The 14,637-nt window shown below is 37.2% G+C and overlaps 1 protein-coding gene across 6 annotated transcripts in view; it reads right to left on the reverse strand.

The window, feature by feature from the left end:
* Positions 1–3,698: 3,698 nt before the first annotated feature.
* Positions 3,699–14,637, reverse strand: part of slc44a1b (solute carrier family 44 member 1b) — a 57,206-nt gene continuing 46,267 nt past the window's right edge. For 2 of the 6 annotated variants that reach the window (XM_079838317.1, XM_079838319.1), the window contains exons 15-16: positions 8,109–8,186; positions 3,699–3,911 (exon numbers count right to left, since the gene is read on the reverse strand). In XM_079838317.1, the coding sequence (XP_079694443.1) occupies positions 3,888–3,911; positions 8,109–8,186 (102 nt within the window). In that variant the 3' untranslated portion in view covers positions 3,699–3,887. Of the gene's footprint in view, positions 3,912–7,755; positions 8,187–14,637 lie in introns of those variants that run through there. The other 4 variants (XM_079838316.1, XM_079838318.1, XM_079838314.1 and 1 more) reach the window with 2 other exon arrangements.

Raw genomic sequence — 14,637 nt, forward strand, 5'->3', positions numbered from 1 at the left:
AATAAGGGATATACACGCACACATGTACGTGTGTGAATGTGTGTATACATGTTCTAAATTGCATTTGCACCTCATATAAGAGCACATATACCTGCCCTTGTGCTGATTTCATTACAAATATATAATTTATATAATAATAAAAATATATATTTATATAATACAAATAATAATTGTAAAATAATAATGAAATTGAAATGAAAATTAAGCACATTTTCGAATTATCATGAAAATAATGTCACAATTACAAATGCTTCGAATTTTCTTCATGCAAAATCATTTCTTTTTTGTTTTCTTTTGATTTCGGGGTGACATGTTTTTGTGAGATTCACCCTAAAAAGCAAGTTCCACCATTCATATTTAATCACAACCTGCTTGTTCAGTCATCAAGTTTACGTTACCTGATAAAACTGTGGGTTGCGTAACCAGAAACTGCAACGTCAAGCAATTAAAAGACCATTTTGTTTGACGGAGAAGATTCTTTTGAAACATTTATGAAACATCTCTATATTGAATGCGCTATAAGACGATTTGAACTATAAATGTTTTACAGATATCTTTAATTCATCTCTGCGTTTAATGTATGCCATCTTAGTGCAATATTTAACATGCTTTCAGCATAAGTTTTGTGTGGCGAATGTTAAAATCTCCTAGTTTCTTTTTTTTTTTCTTAATTCATGCTCTTAAGTACATCGTGTTCGTATCTGAACCCTCCCAAAAAACATCTCATTTTAACACAATTCACAACATTTCCCTCCAATGCAAGACACGAAAACATGGAATAAAACTAAAGGGGGAAAAAACTTCCTCAGTCAATATTTATCAATATGTAACATGACGTTCAAAACATCCATACAAAAACTGCACACATCACAGACATGTTTGCTAAATCGGACATTTGTTAAAAAAAAAAAAAAAGCAGATTCCTCTGTGCGTAAATAACTGATATATATTCTCCTCAGCCGCATCTACCACGTTCTGGCATTCGATGGGTTAAATTACTGTGAATGGTTAGATCTGTTTAAGGCTTCCGAGTCCTGTGTTGCACTGAACTGTGATCCAGCAGGGGGCGACATTCACTCAGTTGGTTAAGGCAAAATGCAAGTTTCATGTGACTATCCTCTCCCACTGTCTAGCAGAAAATAAAAAATTCAAAATACTTTGCTCGAGTAGGAAGACTTAAGTTTGATGCAGATATGAAAGTCGGTGCCCTTAAACATCTCACTATAGCTTAAAGCGACCAAACTCTCCATGGGTTGCAAAGCAAAAGAGAACAAATGCAAACTAAAGATACATCTACAAAACTACGCAAAAGCTAACATTAGTACATAGCTCACAAAAAAGGCCATTTTACCCCTACAGGTTGGATGAGGAATCACACCCATGAGAGATCGGCGCTTTATGCTGTGGATCATAGATGCTCATGCACTCAATTTCAGTCAAATGAGGCAAAGTCATGTTACTTTAACAACCAAAGACAATGTCCAAGCCACATTACAGCACCAGAATTGCCCCGCTGCTGATTTATGGACGGGAGTAGCCTTGCGTTTCTTTGAAGGATCAATTGCTCTGAATTGCTAATAAAACCATTTCTAGTGCACTACCGGTCAAAAGTTTTTGAAGGAAGTCTGTTATGCGCATTAAGGATGCATTCAATTGTTCAGAAGTTACAGTAAACACATTTATAATGTTACAAAATTTTTCTATTTCAAGTAAATGCTGTTCTCTAAAGAATTCTGAGGAAAAAGTGTCACGGTTTCCACAAAATTATTATGCTAAATGTTTTTTTTTGTTTGTTTTTGTTTTTTTAAGAAGTCTCTTATTCTCACCAAGGCTGCTTTTATTGGATTTTATTTGAAAAAAAAAAAAAAAAAAAAAGCGTAATATTGCAAAAAAAAAAAAAAAAAAAAAACATTGCTATAATATATTTTAAAATGTTATTTTCAGCATCATTCCTCCAGTCTTCAGTGTCACATGATCCTTCAGAAATTATTCTAATAAGCTAACATTTCTTATTATTATCAATGATAAAACAATTTAAAATTTTTGAGGAAACGGTGACTCTTTCCGCCACAGAATAAAAAATAAAATTCTCACAATTCTGACTTTTTTTCTCACATTTGTGAGTTTACATCTCGCAATTCTGACTTTTTTTTTATAAAGTCAAAATTGTGAGTTATAAAGTCAGAATTGCGAGATATAAAGTCAAAATTGTGAGTTATAAAGTCAGAATTGCGAGATATAAAGTCAAAATTGTGAGTTATAAAGTCAGAATTGTGAGTTATAGTCAAAATTGTGAGTTATAAAGTACAAAATTGAGAACTATAAAGTAAGAATTGTGAGTTATAAAGTCAAAATTGAGAATTATAAAGTCAGAATTTATAATTATAATTCTTAATTCTGACTTTATAACTCAAAAAGTCAGAATTGCGTGATATAAAGTTGCAATTGCGAGTTTATATCTCGCAATTCTGACTATAACTTGCAAATTCTGAATTTATAACTTGCAATTGTGAGTTTATAATATATCTCACAATTCTGAGAAAAGTCAGACTTACGAGTTACAAAATCAGAATTGCGTGATATAAAGTCAGAATTTCGAGTTATAAAGTCAGAATTGCGAGATATAAACTCACAATTGTGAGATAAACAGTTGCAATTATCTTTTACCAGATAAATGTTTGACTAAACATTTTAAACATTTGCTGTAAGATTTTTTTTTAAAAGAGAGAAATTAATGCTTTTATTCATTAAGGATGCATTCAATTGATCAAAAGTTAAGATATGTATACAATGTTTCAAGTAAATGCTGTTCATTAAATTGTCTATTCATCAAAGAATTCTGAAAAAAGTATCACTGTTTCCAGAAAAAATTATGCAGCATAACTGTTTTCAACAATGGTAATAATCAGAAATGTTTCTTGAGAATCAAATTCCGACTGGAGTAATGATGCTGAAAATTCAGCTTTGCATCACAGGAATAAATTACATGTTAAAACATATTCAAACAGAAAACAGACATTTTGATTCGTAATAATATTTCACAATATTACCGTTTTACTGTATTTTTTGTTCAAATAAATGTAGCCTTGCTGAGCATAAAAGACTTAATGCTTCCAAACTTTTGACTGGTAGTATAACTGACCAGGTGAAGTCACCATATTGTGTAATATATATATATATATTCTTTTTGTATGTGCTTTTTGTTGTATATGTCACTCATACTCATAGTCGAGTGGATTCTAGTTAGAAACCATTAACATCTTCCTCCCAGTTTAAGGTAACCCGACCCAGTTTCTTACAGTTCCAGCACTAACATCCACAGCAGGAAAAAAATATGACCTTTTTGACCGTTTTATCACAACTCAGAAACAAACTAAAATCACCACCATTGGAGGGAAAGCAACCAACCAATCTTTTTACACAGAAGTGAAAGGCATGGTAATGTTATTTGAGTTAAATAACACAACCAAGCATTTTTTCTCTAAAGAAATCAAAAGCGTAGATGCTTCAGTATTTGGATTAAAAGAAATAAAAAGAACAAGTGCTGCACTGCAGTATGTGGGTTTTTCATAAACCAAAAAAAAGTTTGTTATGAAAAATTGACAATAAAAACAGTGATTCTAGACATTATTAATACTGTGTTTCACTAGATGGCAACTGGGTTTTTTTAGTCTTATAAAAAGGACATCACTACGAAAAATGCATCAGGCTTTTTAAAATATGCAGCGCTCCAATATAAAGTGCTTCATTACATTGTTATTTCATTTTTTTACAGTTTCTTATTAAAATATTGTATTCCCTGGAGTGAAACCATAGTAAACATGTTACACATTGGTAAAAATAAACATTTTGGAATGTCTTTAAAAAGTCCCATGGGCTGATTTTGGTCAAGCAGAGCTTGTCCCGGGAGCCTACAGGAAAGAAACACGTCATTAGTCTTATTACTCCCAAACAAACCAACAACCAATCATCTGATCTGGATCTGGAGGAGTTAGTCCACTTCATCAGTTTTCAAGGAGCAGAATGCCAAAAAAATGGGTTGAACACCACAAAATGGCACTGCAAAATGAAAAAGCAGGTGAGAAGCCATGCTTATTGAGAGGGTGTTATGGCGGATGGTAAAACCTGTCTTGAAACCAGATTCTCCCTCCTAAAAACACACCAACAACATTTAGAACAACAGATTTCAGGAACACCGACAGTATATGGGTAGTTGACAATTAATGGGAACTTCTTCCGCATCAAGAGTTTAGGGTTAGATAAGGATTTAAAAGGAAAAGTGTATATTTTAGGCATTTTTCTAGAGACTTTCATGATATGAACATGTTTAGAACAACATGAGACATTTTTCATTTCAGGGTTAACTATCCCTTCAAATAATCTTGTGTAGAGACAAACAATATTGTAAAGGTTTTTTTTTATTTTATTTTTTTATTAAATCGAAGTAATGTTTTTAAAGTGCCCTTAAATGCTATTTTAAAGGCTACTAATTGTTTTTCGAGGTCTCCTACAATAGTTTTACATTAGAATTTTCTCATAATATACAGTCTTATTCAGATTCAGTCTCTCTAAACCCGCCTTTCCGAAAGACTACACTTCTCTGATTGGTCAGACGGCCCAGTCTGTTGTGATTGGTCTTCCGCTTACAACCAAGCCTGCAACCGAGTCCTGAAAACCCCCAGGTGACTGGAAGCAGTTTATGTAATAAAGCCCTGCCCTCTTCCATGTATTCTAATGAGACATAGACAAAATAAATCAAATTACACTTCAAAAAAAAGATGTTTTTTGTCATTTTAGGCCATTTTTAATCACGTTGGTGTTAGTTCAAGTGTTCGTTCTTTAGTTAGTTATTTGATACTATAAAAACTAGGGTGTGACGTTGTGATTGACAGCTTCTCTGAGCGATGTGGTCACTGAGGCACTAACGGAACTTTTTCGGGAACTTCGGGAGGAGATTGGAGCTTTAACTTTAATCTCTAACCTGTTTATTTCACAAAATGTTGTTGATTAGGCGGGAGTGTGGCCGGGACTTTGATATCGTGGCTCAACTACGCGCTCACTACTGCGCAGACTCGAGACCCAAGAAGTCAGCGGCATATTTGAACACTGGTGGCTTCAGTTACGTCAACGGAAGAAAGTGAAGGCGCGTCATCCGGCTTTTTTACAGTCTATACTTACAACGCACATCGGAAAGCAAACTCCCATTACAATATCCGAATTTCAGCTGCAGAGTCTTCCTCAGTGCTTGATTCACAGTGACGATGCCGTCAGCTTTACTGTATCAATTCAAGCACGAGCGCTCTTACATTGGAAGTGCATGTAAAGTGGATTTGCTTTTGCAGTGCAGAAAACAGTTTCTCCACATGTCGACAACACGAACCAAACTCTTCCAGTCTCAGCTGCAGATAGAGTGTTTGAGGGCGGGCCAAAGTAGACGTTGTTCTCGGGCAGCCAATGAAGACCATAGGCTGGAATTATGCAAATGTGTTACAAACCTACGTAGGTTCGAGCAGGAAGTATACTGACTCGTTTCGCAGTTCACAATCGGTTCTTTCCTTTGGGAGACTATAGCCACGTTTCCACCGCAGGAACTTCCCCCAGGAACTAGGAACTTTGGGGTGGTACTCGTGTGTTTCGACCGCAGGAACCAGGGTCTAAATGAAGTTCCGGGTAAATATTTCCCCCTCCAAACGGCCCTGCTCGCGAGGTAGTACTTTTTCAAAGTTCAGGATCTTTCGGGGGTGGGACTTGTGCGCTGAACATGCTGATTGGTTGAGCTCACGCAGCATTTTATTTCAACCTGCATTTTTAAAAGTCTTGCGAGGTTCGTTCTACGTTCAGTAAATATCGGTCTTGCTCTTTCTGTCCGATGGCGCGCATTCATCTCAGCACAATGTCCATAATAGCTGATAATAACATATGTTGTCTTATTTTAAATCTAGCTCTACGAGCTTTCAGAATACGCTTTAGTATCAGTGCTCGTCTCTTTTCAGCCGTTTTGTTAATTACCGCTTTAGTAGACCAATACATAACTAGCAAAAGCAGCGCTGCTTGAATCTCCTCCATACTTGTTATTGTTGCAGACAGTGACGCGCAAAAACGATTACTGTCCGTCGCTGACTGGGAGGAGCAGTCGCGCGCAGTCCCACGTCTCTGGACTAATTTGCCTAATCGTCACGGTACTTTAGACCGCAGTGGAAACATGACATCATGACTTTGCGTAAACATACACGCCACTTTCTAATGCCAAATGGCGTGTTATCTGTACGTATTTTGAGCTATCCGCATGTATGTCTACGCCGTGTGATTCCACGTGCATGTGTACGCCGAAACGAACATCATCTCTGCGTGTATGTCTACGCCGTGTGATGTAAATGGATTTATAAACATACTAAATTATGTTTTTTTGAAAATGTAAAAATGCAGAATGTTTCTTGTGATGGGTAGGTTTAGGGGCAGTGTGTGTGTGTGTGTGTGTGTGTGTGTGTGTGTGTGTTGGGTAGGTTTAGAGGTAGGGGCAGTGTGTGTGTGTGTGTGATGGGTAGGTTTAGGGATAGGGGCAGTGTAGGGGGATAGAATGAAACGGCGTTGATAAACACGCTAAAAAGTGATTATGCGTCTTGATAGCACACCAAAATAGCATACGAATTGACGTGTCATACATACGCCATTTCATGAGATCAGTCTGGCAGTGGAAACGCAGACAGTAGCAGGTCTGGGGGAAAAAAAAAAGTTCCTGGTACAAATTGTTCCGGGTAATTTCGGTGGAAACGGGGCTAATAAGTGTGATCTTTGAAACTTTGCAGAGCTTTTACATTCACAAGCAACTATAACACACACTGCATAAAAAAAGTAATATCCAAAAACAGCATAATTGGGGCACTTTAAAATACATATTCTGGACCATCTCTCAATTAGTGTCAGGAAAACCGCATGTCTAATAATAATACAAAAACTTGAAAAGTGTTGTATAATATAGTTTTAGATTGAATTCAAAGGGGTTCCTTAAAAATGAAATAGTCATCCTACAATACACTGAATAGTCGATTTTGAGAATATTTAATAGCATGTCACACAAAAGGACCCGGATTAACATTTCATGTCAACGACCCATATACAGTCAGCCCCAATCTTATCCTACTAAACAAACTAAACAAACCCAGTTTGAGTGTTTAAACTGCACAATTTGCAGTGGTTTATCCAGTAAGCCAAGAGTTAAAGGGATAGTTCACCCAAAAATGCCCAAATGATTTTCTTCTGCTGAACACAAAAGAAGATATTTTGAAGAATGTCAGTAATCAAACAGTTGATGGGCCCCATTCACTTCTACAGTATTTTTTTTGTCCTACTATGGAAGTCAATGTGTCCATACCCACATTCTTAAAAATGTCTTTTTTGTTCAGCAGAAGAAAGAAACTTGTACAGATTTGGAACAAATGTAGGGTGAGTAAATGACAGAATTTATATTTTTGGGTGAACTATCCCTTTCTAAGTGTCACCAGCTAAATTGCTAACTGAGAATTGTGGAGAATCCCTTTATAATATAGATCATCATATGACTATCGATGTGAGGGAGTCTTTCCCTTCCTCTCCTCTTGTTTTTCCAGCTTTGCCGTTTTAATGATCTTTCCTCCGAAGAGCAACATGGTGATTTTAAGGCCACAGATATACAAGTACAGTTTATAGCTGCCATATGAGTTCAAGACAGTCAGTAAAAAAGAAGAGGCAAGAATGGAATGAAAAAAAGATGAAAAAAATAAATAATCCACAGAAAAATAGATGCTCATGCTCTGTTAGTGCGGTGCATAGAAAGATGGATGAAATGATGGAAGGAGGTGAGGAAGCATTAGTCAGCATGCAGCGACAGGCACCGGCGTGTTCTGGAGCAATGTGACCAAGAAGAAGAGGGTGGAGGTGGGCAGGCAGACAGACAGGAAGATGATCATGTCTTGTGTGAGGCAGAGCACCAGATTGTGCTCCGTCAGGGCCCAGTCCAGCAGCACACACAGCAGCAGGTAGTACAGGTGGAACTCCTGCAAGTCCTGCCATTCCGCCCCTGCCACACCCACGTCACCACTCACCATGGCCTTAACCTCCGTCAACTCTACCTCTTCCTTGGGACGGGCACGCTTGCTGCGCCCCCGCTCCTCCATCGCCATCGACTTCCTGCTGTTCTCCACAAACTCCTGCAGGAGATGAAAGTAATACATCAAACTTCAGTCCTGTACAGCTGCTTCCTAGAGGCTTGTTTCCATGTCTCAGGCTGAATTCAAGTTTGATTTGCATAAGAAGCATTAAGACATTCTAATGATGATCACATTTAATATATTTTAAATATATATTAGGGCTGGGCAAATTAACGCGTTTACGCTGGCGATTAATTTTTTCAGCTTAACGCATTAAAAATATTTAACGCAAATAACGCAGCGTCCGTTTTTATATCCATTTTTGCTTAGCGTTACATGATCATCATCTCTTATTCATGTAAATGCTTCCAAGCGCGCGACAAGACACAAGAGAGCGCGCTGTATGCCAGTGTCCTGTCTGTGTCTGTCTGTGTGTGTGTGTGTGTGTGTGTGTGTGTGTGTGTGTGTGTGTGTGTGTGTGTGTGTGTGTGTGTGTGTGTGTGTGTATGCATCTCATGTCAGCTAATCAAGGGACACTGACACACACACACACACACACACACACACACACACTCGACGCATAGAGAGACTCGCGGCAGTTTCCTGCTCACATCGAGTTCTCTTTTGCTCTTGAACAAACAATAACACAGAGGATTTTGAGTATTCTCATATTAGGAGTCTTAAATTAGTTAAATAACGTCTTAATTGAACTTAAAGAGTTGTGAGGAAATGAGATGCGCGGGACAGTGTGTGAGATCCGCGGCTGTTCTTAAAGTGACAGTAGCACTGATGATGTCATTAATGTTCATCAAAGAACAACGGGAACAGAGAAAATTGTAGCTTTAATGATGATTCATCAATATTTCATTTATTATTTATGCAGTTAAGGAAGGTTTGATAACTATTACATTTCTGTATATATATAACAGGGAAGGCCATGGGTAAATATAACATTTATTATTTTGGGTTTATGTAAAGATTGTTTTAAGTTCACTTAAATTAAAAGTTGTTTTTTTAAAGACTAATAAATGTTGAAATTGGGAGCTTTCAGTTATACTGTAATGTAACGTTATTAATGTTTGATAGAGACATTAGTATCAGTGATACTGGCCTTCATTCATAAAAAGATGACAATACAACACATATTTAAAATATGCTGTCTTTAAATTGTTTATACATTAATTTGGAGAGTAACTGAAATTATTACAATATCAAAATATTAAAAACTTAAAATATTAAAAACTTGCGATTAATCACGATTAATTACAGAAAAAAATGCGATTAATTAGTTATTTTTTTTTAATTGATGCCCAGCACTAATATATATATATTTTTTTTTTTCTTAACCTATAAATCTATATACACTGCCCGGTCCCAAAAAAGTTGCTGTTTGGATTTAAATAGGCAAATGCGTAAGAGTATGGGACCTATTATGCAAAATTAACTTTTATAAGGTAAAAATCCACCCAATTCTTTTTTTATAATCCCCATCGATCATTATCAATCTCTCATAATGCGCTGTTTCATATTTCAGTAAGAGTAGAGAAACCCCACCCATGACTGTTGATCATCTGCCCTTTTAGCATAGACACACCCCTGAGTGAGAAGCACTGAGACCGCATTTCTGTTCACTCGCTGTATCAGTCAGCTAGAGTATTACAATGTCTGCGCCAAAAAACATTACAAATATTCTGTTGTTGGATGTACCAACGAACATACGAGTCTCCATTGACTCCCGACATCCGAGCCACTGAGGACACCGAGGTTGATTTGAATTTTTGAAGGAAATGTGCTGAAGAATGTCGGTAAAATGTTATACATTTGCGCAAATCATTTTACGCATGGTTGCTTCACCAACGAGGGTTAGTACAGCAATGGATTTGTGAAAAAGTTAGTAATCAGTACTGGTTTAACCCCCAGTCCGACGCACCTGATCATTAAAAATATTAGGATGCAAGTTATTGACGTTTTAAAATTTCACATTTAAAAGGTCCCATGGCATGGCATTTTTCTATTATTTTATAATGTTTCCTGAGGTGTACTTCTATTGTTAGTATGATTTTTACATCATAAAATGTCATAATTTTGAAATAAAAGGCATTTTTCCTATACTGATGTTTGCCCTCTGGCTTGAATGCCCTGTTTCAAGGGGCGTGTCTGCTGTGAGACTTCAGTAAAAACGGCCACTGTTGTGATTGGCTGACATCTTTACATTTGAAATGAGTATCAGATCTTGTAGCAGAGGGGGCATGGTTTAACGAGGTCTAGTACGAGCAGGCACGAGCACAGGCAGGTTATTGGTTTATTTCTAGTCGGAGGGGCTGTCACTCATGTCAGAAAGTTAGTAACTTAAGTAAATGATGGATCAGCACTGACTCGAAACGCGAACAGTTTAGAACGATTCAGTCCGATTTGGTGAACTGGTTCGATCGGTTCACTAAAAAGAACCGGTTCAAAAGAATGATTCGTTCGCGAACCGGACATCATGGACCAGAGACGGAGCGATTGCTAACAAACAAATTTATATTGTACTGAGTTGTGAAAGCGCTGTCAGCGCGAGTTTATTGTGTTTGTATCTGAGAGTTCTGAATAAACACGAGTCTCAGTCACGCCGAGTCTTTGCCAACTTTGTAACATGCAATGTACCATTACAGCTGTCGAGATGAACGAGTTACGAGTAAGTGTTGATTATAGCATTCATTTTCGATATTTTCCTATCATATGAAAAGCGTCAGTGACGCGCATTGAGTGCACAGCGCAAACAAAGACACAACAGCAGTAACCGAATGTAATCCAGTTTATTGTGGGGGTAGCTGGCTAGCATAGCCCGGAGACCCCCACGTTTACCCCCCTTCTGCTTATTCTCGCGCCACGTTTGGCGCCTCCGCTGTGGGCGAGATGCAGTACTGGGGGTCGGGGATGTTGAAGGCCGACCGATCAGTGCAGCCCGAGCTTCGGCGTGAGTGAGGTTTATCTCTAAAGGTGTAGCTCTACCGATGTTGAGCAGAACTGACTGTATGAGTTACTCACGACTGTATTACATTTTAGAACAGATAGACGCGACAAGGACGTACAAAAACACTGACTCACAAGATAGAAAACACTGTTCTGTCGGGAGAGAGAGAAGCCGCAGCGTGTGCACGAATAATACAGTTCTGTGTGAACTTGAATAATTAGCTACACATCAGAAATCACTGATCACAGATCAGAAGGAACAGAAAAAAGACTTTTGTTTTCATTTGTACATCCAAAAACTGAGAAACTGCCAGCATTCACTCATTCACAAGCCATTATCTCTCGAGGACAAATATAGCTCTTGCATGGGCGTGCCAAATTCTCTGGGCGGAGGAAAGGGAGGAAACCGTTCCTGTTATGAAGTCATAACAGGAAAATTCCAGATCAGCTCGTTTGGCCTGTCATTTTCTCAAAGGCAGAGAAAGACAGACAGAACTCGGTTTACACTGATCAAAATTTCTAGCCACTTGGGGACAATATTCAGGCTAGGGGAACTCATATTAATGTTGAAAAACCTCATAAAATTTAAATTTCATGCCATGGGACCTTTAAAGAAATCTAGTGTTTGGTCATATCTAAATATTTATTAAAATGCAAAACTGCAATACTTTTTTGAGCAACTAGATTAGATACATGTATATTTATTAAAGAGCCATAAAGGCCCCTAGTGGGTAATAGCATTACAAATGAAATTTTTTTTTTTTTTTGCCACAAAATGACTCTAATTTGCCTCTTTGCAGTGGAATTCTCTATTTTAACCTTAATTACTAAACAAATATTAGAAGAAAAATATTTTAAGTGGTCCTTAATTGACAATAATTATTGCACAAATAGTATTTAGTACCAAAAGATTAAATAAATATTATTGAACTAAAATATATAACATTTATTTAATTGAAAAATAGTTAAGGTGTATAGTCACATTTGACCATCAATGAGTATGAGTGTGATCAATTAGTAAGGAATACCTGAGGGCAAAATATAAGAAAAACATTAACATTAATGTTAACAATGTTGCATCTCCATCACTCTCCATTATAAAATTATCCTGTAAATGTGGTTGACGTAATAATCAATGCACACTATGCTGTACTGTTTACCAAAACTTGCTGCAAACATCTGTATAGTGAAGCAGTTGTCTATCCGCTTAAGCCATTCAAATGTATTGACACAGCGCTAGAAGTATTGAGCGCTCCATGAACCACGTGACCGCATGCGCCGCCGGGAGATGAGAGCATGCCGCAACTCCGTTTTTCAACGCCTCTGGCTTTAACATTATGCCACATTAGCACCAAAACGCTATTTATTGTTTGAATTTCGCATTAAAACTTAAAAAAAAAATGTAAAAGCTTAGACTTAGTCAAAAGCAGGTTTGGCAATTTGGCGTGAGATCAAGTTGGGCAGAGTGAGACCGTGAGACTGAGCCTGAAAGCGTGTCTCACGCCAAATGCGTGAAAGTTGCAACCCTAAGTTAGTTTTAACCGAAAACGCTCACCGTCTGCTTAATTCATAAACACACATTTATTATGCATTGTATAGATTAACATGACGGTATATGCTAGTCGATGAGTAGAAGCAACGCAACTCCACAACAACTAACGTTACATAAATGTATCCAGTCCACTAACCATTCAAAATTGTGCAGTCTAAAAGTTGCAACCTCTTCCTGAGTCTCTCCATCTGTGTCAGACTCCAAACACACAAGTCTCCACTCCACAGCCGGTTATTTCTGACATTTCGGCTGTGTGAGATTCGCCTGTTTAGTTGTTTACAGAGTATGCGTGTAAAGGATCCGCTTTAGGAGGAGAGACACCCACAAAAACGGCACGTTTTGCTCACACCCAAATAGGGGCAAATTTGACAAGCTATAATAAATGACCTGGGGGGTATTTTGAGATGAAACTTCACAGACACATTCAGAGCACACTAGAGATGTATACTACATCTTGTGAAAAGGGGCATAATATGTCCACTTCAAGAGTCAATGACTGGATCATTATTGCAGTGATTATTATGTTTCTATGCATTGAAAGTCTTTGGGATGTGCTGGAGGAGACTTTACAGAGTGCTATACAAGATCTTGACCAAAAATGTATGCACCTCTTGATGGAAATAAATATTGTGATGTTATTTCCATCAAGAGGTGCATACATTTTTGGCCATGATGTGTCTTCCTACTTGTTTGGCTATCACCAGACCAAGCTCAATTTAAGATTGAACATTGGTCTGGAGAGTCTGCTCTGTATTTTCTCCTGCACAAGAGGCGTGACAAACGAGCATACATTAAATGACTCTGTACGCAATTGGACAGTCCTTCAACCAATCAGACCACAAGAGGCATGATCAGCGGGCAACGACCCATTGTGTTAAACCCGCCAATAGCGCGCCAGGTGATTAAGCCGGTCTGTGATTGGTTCCCACAAAAGTGTAACAGAAGCAGTAGAAATTAATGCACAGGTTTCCAGACTGAGTTGCAGGGCGAAATCAAATCGCCGGCAGATCAGGCTGGGTTTACCCAGTCCATCTTCCTACATGGTTGTTTAAGAAATTAAAAGCTACACACTCCATCAATTAAGGTTCGAAGAACTGTTGCCAAACATATAACATGCTAGAAACATAATAATCACTGCAATAATGATCTATTTATATATCCACATTTTCGTTAAATATAAGATTTTTGTATTTAAATCAGCATAAATTAAATGCAGAACAAATACTACAAACACACACACCTTCACAGTATTTTAATGCATTAAAAATTAATGTATTACAGTAATGAGAATCACCACTGAGAATAATTGGAATTATAAAACATCTGGATGCATGATCAACGGACAATTTGGGGGAATATGTGCTTGATTATTATGAAAATATTATCAAAAACAAACGTAATTTTCCTAAAAATGTATAATGTCTGTCTATTGCAGATGCATTGCAAAAATGCTAACAATAAGATGCTTCTAAAAAAACAATTAGTTTTGTTGATAACTTTACCTTGTGGAATGACGATTTTGTGAAATAAATAATTTGTGGAAATCATCTGCTGTTGGTGCTATATTATGTCAGATCGTTTTCAAAGAGTATTCCAAATTTCTTACACCAGAAGATAGGGCTGTAACGATTTGCCCAAAAATAAAAACCTCGATTAATTGAACATTTTACCTCAATTACGATTAATGAACGATTATTTTTCTTTCTTTTTTTTTCTTTTTTTTTGCCCTCACAAGGTTTTTGAGTAAGTTCACTGATAAGGTTTGTACTGTAAATATGTTCTACATATTTATATATAGAACAGGTGGATTTTTTTTTTCTAATGAAAAAATGCATTTCTTTGTGATTTTAAAATACTTGAAGGAAACGGTTCACTTTCAGCAGTTATTGTCTATGGGGCAGATTTCTGCTTGTTGTACATCAGATACAGATAAATTAGCACAGTAGGCCTACATTACATTTATCTGAATGCATTAATGAGAGAGAGATTGTGTGTGTGAATTAC

This window comes from Gobio gobio (genome assembly GCF_949357685.1).
Source record: "Gobio gobio genome assembly, chromosome: 16".
Classification (NCBI taxonomy): domain Eukaryota; kingdom Metazoa; phylum Chordata; class Actinopteri; order Cypriniformes; family Gobionidae; genus Gobio; species Gobio gobio.